Source organism: Raphanus sativus, unplaced genomic scaffold (assembly GCF_000801105.2).
Source record: "Raphanus sativus cultivar WK10039 unplaced genomic scaffold, ASM80110v3 Scaffold4530, whole genome shotgun sequence".
Classification (NCBI taxonomy): Eukaryota; Viridiplantae; Streptophyta; class Magnoliopsida; order Brassicales; family Brassicaceae; genus Raphanus; species Raphanus sativus.
Window position 1 is genome coordinate 1 of NW_026619832.1, and position 6,793 is coordinate 6,793.

Genomic DNA, 6,793 nt, shown 5'->3' on the forward strand with positions numbered 1-6,793 from the left:
TTAAATTATGAAAATATTTTAAATAACATAAATATTATTTACATATCACATCTTAAATAACATTAGACTTTGAAGATTTATAAAAATTATTAATATAAATTATTTTAGTCGAAAATATAATTATTTTATATATACATCACATATTTTATTTTGAAATATCTACAGTGTATAGTTTATAATTATAACAAATTTACCTATAACAAAAGTCAATGCAGAAAAATCTACAGTAACAGTTCTATAGCTATAATCAACTTACATGCAGCTAAAATTTTTACAGCCACAATCGAACCAATCATCACCTATGTTAATTGTAAAAAGATCCGTCTTGAATGAACTATGAGCTTTGTTCTTTCCCCAAAATTGTAGAAATGCTTTGACCCTAATATATGTTTTTTCATAAACTAGGACCTTAATTTCATCTATTTTTTTGTAATTTTTATTGCATTTGCACCTTGAACATTCCCCAAAACACCTTGTAAACCATAACTATTGAAATTATAAATTTAAGTTTATCTTAGTGTACATGCACACAATAAAAATATTTTATATTTTTTCTTTGTTTGATAAAAATCTTATTTTTAATTTTTTTTTAATTTTTATTTTACTTTGATCAAAAGTATTATTTTATATTTTATATAAATTTATATTTATTTTTATTTTCTAAATAAATAAGAAATTTTATTTAAGTTAATTTCATTTAATTAATATACATTAGATATAAGATTTTTTTTAATTCGCATGGGTCAAAATTTTCATTTTGTAAAACTAAGGAAACAATATTTAGCAGTAGCAAAAAGAGGTTAATAACAACTAATTATTTGATCTTTCAACCAAAACAAAAACTAATTATTTGATCATCACCTAAATTTCATTATTAGCCTTTAATTTCAACCCAAACTGCTCGACTGAATAGACACGAGTATAAAGTGGAATCAAATGCTCAGATACTCCTGGGTGGAAAAAAAAAGTGCTCAGATACTCTTCATTTGAAATTCATTTTATTTTCATTTATTTTTAATTCGAAATATGGCAAAAAATCCAATATATCCTTAATGAATCTATTTATTTACGGACCATGCCATAAAACCTAATTTTCTTCTTTATCTCTACAGATCTAGATCTATCTTTCATTTTTCATCTTCTTTCTTTCTCTCTTCTCTTTTTTTCTCTCTTCTCTTTTCATTCCTTCATTTTTCCATTTAAATTTCTTCTTTTTCGAATCTGTTTTTGTAACGCCCCGACCCGCCCACGGCTAATGGGCCACCCACGCCCGCTCTCTCGGCCCGTGGGCCCCATCCCATCCGACGGTCGGTCGTTAATTTTTCCAAGGCTCGAAATCATTGTTTACTGACCCTGCAATCACCACCCGACCTTTCCCCGTATTTTGGCCTCACTTACACGGTACCGCGAATCACTTCCCGATAGGTCACCCATCCTTTCACTACTCCAGCCCAAGCACGCTTAACTCTGGAGTTCTAAACGGAGGTGTGACGGAAAAGGTAAGTCAACTTTGGTGATATAGGTAGCCAAATCAATTCTCTTAAGCCTTTTCACATATCACAACTCGGGATGTTACAGTTTTTCTCTCTGTTTCTTATCTTGTTTTATTTTCGACTCTCATCTTTTTTGTTTGCTCTGTTTTTATCTCATTTTTCTCTGTATTATTTCTTTGTTCTTCTTTGAATCTCATTTTCTTTAGTTGTTCTGTTTTTTTCTTTTGTTCTTCTCTGAATCTCAGATGTTTGTTCTTTTTTTCCTCTGCATCTTCCTTCTTCTTCTCTACCTACTACTCCGCTTATTCTCCGCGTCAATTTCAGTCTGCTTTTTGGTATTTCGGTTTTTAAGATCCAGAAATGCATATATCAAGGTAGAACACGAAAGTGAAACTACAAACCCAGAAAAACAGTTTTACCAAGTTATACTATTTGTGTAATTTGGTAAAACTGTATAACTAAGTTATAGTTTTGCCAAGTTGTACCTTGACAAATGTACAACTTGGTAAAAATATAACCTAGTTATACAGTTTTACCATTCTCGATGTATAACTTGGTAAAACTAGAATATAGTTATACCAAAATGTACTTCGACAATGATATAACTTGGTAAAACTAGGACATAATTATACCACAATGGACTTCGACAATAATATAACTTGGTTCAACTTAGTTTCTAGTTTCACTAAAATTCAAAATTCAAATTTTAAATTTGATACCTAAAATTCGAAAATGGTATAACTTGGGTCAACTTGGGTTCTAGTTTTACTCAAATTCAAAATTCAAATTGTAAATCTGATACCTGAAATTCGAAATTCAAATTTTCAATTGAGTAGGGAAAACATAAGGGCAAAATCGGAAAACTCTTATTTCATGAAGAGTAAAGAGTACTTCAGATTTCGTAAGAGTATCTCAGATCACTTTTTGCCTCATTAAGAGTATATGAGATTTTTACTCTATAAAGTGCAATGCCATTATTCAGTAAAAAAAAGGGGGCAATGCCATTTTCCTAAAACCAACTCTTTTATTATTTGATTCAAACAACTCATAGTAGTCAAATAACCAAAAAAAAAAATTAATAATGTAATACTAAGAAAAGAAATAGCAGAAAAAGAAAAGAAAACGACTTCTTCTCTGGTTTGATTGGAACGAATTAATTAGATAAGGATCTAGTCGTAGAAGATAATGGAAGGCCCACACGTCACTGTGGGACCCACCAATTGTATTCCACCTCCATTCTTTCTGAATCTGTCTTCTCCATACTCGCCCTCACCTTCACGTGCCAACACGCGCCTTCGTTTTGACCTTTTGGTTGCTTTTCTCATTCGTTATCCAAACACAGAGACTTCTGCTTTCCCGAGATTTTATTACAGAACACAAAAGTCTTCTCAATTCCTTGTCTGTAGGAAAGAAAGACTATCAAGCAAATCGCCATTAATTTACCGAAATAGTAAGTGTTTCGAAATTACAACAGTGGGATTTTTTTTTGGTGATGATGAGAAGACAACGAGATGAAGAGTCTAGGGCTTTCCACGACCTATCGGCTCTTGTCCTGAGTCTCCTCCGTTCTCCGCCTATGTCGATCTCTCTCCCCGATCAATTCCCCGATTCCGTTCATCCAATCCGGCCTCGTTATTCGTCGGCGGCGACGCAGATATCTCCGTCGGGATTCGCGTCGCTGCTTCTAGGGATATCCTTGGCTCTTATGCTGTGTGGATCCGTGACCTTCTTCATTGGTTTCCTCTTGTTGCCTTGGGTGCTTGCTCTGATCACCGTTTTCTACGTTGCTGGGATCGTTTCAGCCATTTCCTTGGCGGGGAGGTCGGTGCTCTTTTACGTCTTCACGCCACCTTCCTCCTCCAGGAAGGAGATTTCTGGTAAATTTCTTCCCTTCTATTTTTTGTCAAATTCTTTTACTCCCTATCTGGAGATGATTGAGTCCACTTGGTTTAGTTCTTTCTCTATACAAATCTTGTTAGAAAATTGAGGCTCGAATTAAAATAGGATCAAACGTAAGATAACGCCATAATCATATTAATCTCTGTGTTACCACCGTTCATGTTCACATTATTTATTTTCAATGACTTCTCCCGGAATTTAGGAATATAGTTTTATTTATGGAAAAAACTCAGATCAAGTTTTGTTTTTGAAGCCAGCTACATGTTTATACAATGTGTTTGTGTGGCTTTCCGCAGATTGGAAGCTTTTGTGATGTGACGATGGGGACTTGCAAAACGCCCTATTATATCATCTGGCCTTCTGGTGAAGCAGGACAACAAAAGATGGATTGATTATAAGACGCAACAGTCCAATTAGAGTTTTTATTTCTTCTTTTTATATAGTACTACTATGTATTCTCGGAGGGTTGGATAAAAAGCATGTGGATATTTGGGAGTTTTTATAATCTTTTAGAGTTATAGAAACCTTTCTGATATTTTCGTGACAAAAAAAAAAGAAACCTTTCTGATATGTACTTTTATTTCCATGGATGGTTTTATTATGTTACATGATTTTCTTAAAAATAATGGCATAAAGATTATAGGATTTTGTTTTGTTTCTTTTCCCAACTGGCCGTCGAAGTAACGTTGGTGTAGTTGATAAAAAGGTGTCAGGTCCTGGTCCTGGTCCATGACCATGTATATAGTATTATTAGCCATCTCAAAAACATCACTCTGAGAGAAGCTTCAACTGTGTTTCAAAAAAAAAAAAAGAAACTAAACCGTATCAAACCAACCCAAAACATATACAAACAAACCAAAAAAATCGGATTGCACAGCTCGGTCAATGTCTGAAATTAAAGAAGGAAAAATGGTGTGAGGTGCCGTGAGTTATTCGAGAAGCGGTCTATACATGTTACGTGTCGGGGCAGGACTTTCGTTCAATACACAAACAAAGACTTATTATAGCAAAGAAAGAAAAAAAGTACAAGCAATAAACATCCTTCGAGGGACAAGGGGAGATAATAAAGAGCGGCGGAGAGGTTAGAGAAGCAAGGGTTTTGTGTTTGTGAAAATGGAGTCGAGTGAGGACGTTGAGGTTATGAGCAGAGCCATCGAGAAACTTCTTGATGAGAAGAGGAAGAGAGAAGCTGCTGGTGACTCCTTCATCGAAGACGAGGACGACCAACTTCTCCTCACTAAGCTTATATCCCAGGTACCTCCCCCCACTCCACCGATCCGTCGTGTTTTGGTTTAAATTGCTAAATCTGATGTTTGGCCTAATCAACTTTTCCAAAAGCCCTATTTACAAAAAAAAAAACCTTTTCTGGGTTGAATACGATGTTTGTATCATCATGGACTGTGGGAAAGAACTAAACGAGTCTGTGTAATAATTATTCTGCTGTGATAAATGCTTTGATTTGGCGAAATCCGCTTGGCCTGATTTGTTTTATGAATCGAACAAATACAAAAATTAAGTGAACAGGATTCTTTCTTAGAACAACTTGGTTCTTTGGGATGGATGTAACAGTGAACTGTCCTTTTCAAAACGTGATGTGTTGTTGACAAGTTGTTGTTTGATGATGGCCACAACTCCTCTCTCTATTGGCATGACTTGATGACCTATATTCCCATTTCAGGGCTGATGCTAATTTTTGTTTATAAACTCAGCTGGAATCACCAAACCCATTCCAAAAGACACTTGTGACTGCTAAAGAAGAAGAAGAATCATCGCCAGATTCTTCACCATCCAAAGGAAAACACCAGGACGAGAGACGATTGGAAGAGAGTATAGAAGAAATAGCTAAAGACATCAAGGAGGTGAAGAGGCAGAACAAAGTAACCCACATTCTCCTCTCGGCTTTGATCATCCTCACATTGACTTGGCAGCTCTCTGAGTACTCCATGATTTACATGATGAAAGAGAGATTAACCCACCCAATCAGATCCATTGGAGGTATGTTCTCTGGGATGTTCAAAGGTAAGTTATTTCCAAACAAGAACAGACTTCAAGGGACTTCCAATGCCCAGGAGGAAAACAACCTTCACAATGGGAATGGAACAAACAATGGAGTTCATATCCAAGTGCCCGAAATGTTGCGAGAATTTGGTTTCGACGATGATGACAAATGATATCTTTCTTCTGTTGCCTGTTTATATTATACAATCTGGAAACACACTTATAATTTGTTTACGTTCAGGACATATAAGATGTTTTAGCAAACTTTTCAATATGAAAAAGGGTTCCAACAGAGAACCATATTTCAAATAAACCTTTTGTTTGTAATCCTTGATAATAAGCAGATAATACGAAGTCATCTCAACCATAGTTAAAAAGAGCCCTCTAATGATTAAAGTAAAGACAGAGAGCAAAACAAGCTTCAGTTCTCAATTCTAAATTAACCCACCAAACTTCCATCAGTCTCTGACTCTCTGCCACTACATTCCTCAGGCATAGTTCAACCTGAATATGTCGTTGAACACGTAGTAGTTTCCCTGATTCGAGACCAAATGGAACATCTGAGGCACAAAACACACCGGTACGTCAGGGTACTATTTAAAACCCAAAACAACAAACAAGCAGCCAACAGATGTATGTTTCTTTTATATAGCGTACTAGCCAACAATATCCAAATATCCAATGCGTGATTCACAACATGAGAGATGCAAATTGTAGCTTACTACTATGAGTAGGTCAGGTGATACGCATACCACAAGGAACAGTTATATAGACAATGACATCCTCTCAAGCCAATGCAAGATTCACAAAGCAGAGCACGAGATTACATCTATACAATCAATGCGGCTCTTAACATCCTACCTAGTCACAGATCAGTCACACTCAATGCTTCAATTAGGGTTTTGAAATTTCCTGTCAAATCCAGATCAATCAAGCTTCAAGTGCCCTAATAGCACATCAAATCAACCCTAATAACCCTAACCCTAACATGATCGACAGCTAAAACGATGTGAAAACACGCAAGATCGAGACCTGGCTGAACTTGAGGGCGTGCTGTTCGCCAGCGAGTTGGAGATTGCCGGAGACAAAGACGAGCATTCCGGCGGCGGGACCAGAGGGCTGGCAATCGACGGTGGTGATGTTGTGCTTGCACTGCTGGAAAGGAAGGCTGGTGAGCTTGGCGACGATGTTCTGAGAGCCCTGGATCTTCTGGCCTTCGAAGGTCAACATGGATCCTTCCTGGTAGAGAGAGACCAACCCTGCGCGATTCGAATCGAAGGTGGTGTAGTAGTGCTCCACGAAAGCCTTGGATACTGCGTCTGGATCCATCTCTCTATCTCTCTCTTTCTCCTTGCGTCGTCCGTCCTTTCAAAGAGTACAGAGAGAGAAACGTAACAGAAAGG

General features: G+C 36.6%; 3 protein-coding genes across 3 annotated transcripts; 2 read left to right on the forward strand and 1 right to left on the reverse strand.

The window, feature by feature from the left end:
- The first annotated feature begins 2,611 nt into the window (after positions 1 to 2,611).
- On the forward strand, positions 2,612 to 4,037 carry LOC108808446 (uncharacterized). The gene is made up of 2 exons (XM_018580591.2): positions 2,612 to 3,370; positions 3,689 to 4,037. The coding sequence occupies exons 1-2, from the start codon at positions 2,986 to 2,988 to the stop codon at positions 3,703 to 3,705; spliced, it is 402 nt and encodes a 133-aa protein (XP_018436093.1). The 5' UTR covers positions 2,612 to 2,985; the 3' UTR covers positions 3,706 to 4,037.
- A 214-nt stretch (positions 4,038 to 4,251) lies between these two features.
- On the forward strand, positions 4,252 to 5,719 carry LOC108808439 (uncharacterized). Its single transcript, XM_018580587.2, has 2 exons — positions 4,252 to 4,646; positions 5,102 to 5,719. Exons 1-2 carry the CDS (start codon positions 4,506 to 4,508, stop codon positions 5,561 to 5,563), a joined length of 603 nt encoding a protein of 200 aa, XP_018436089.1. The 5' UTR covers positions 4,252 to 4,505; the 3' UTR covers positions 5,564 to 5,719.
- On the reverse strand, positions 5,643 to 6,787 carry LOC130507445 (nuclear transport factor 2A-like). Its single transcript, XM_057002162.1, has 2 exons — positions 6,423 to 6,787; positions 5,643 to 5,950 (listed from the first exon to the last, which is right to left on the reverse strand). Exons 1-2 carry the CDS (start codon positions 6,717 to 6,719, stop codon positions 5,879 to 5,881), a joined length of 369 nt encoding a protein of 122 aa, XP_056858142.1. The 5' UTR covers positions 6,720 to 6,787; the 3' UTR covers positions 5,643 to 5,878.
- Between the last annotated feature and the right edge of the window lie 6 nt (positions 6,788 to 6,793).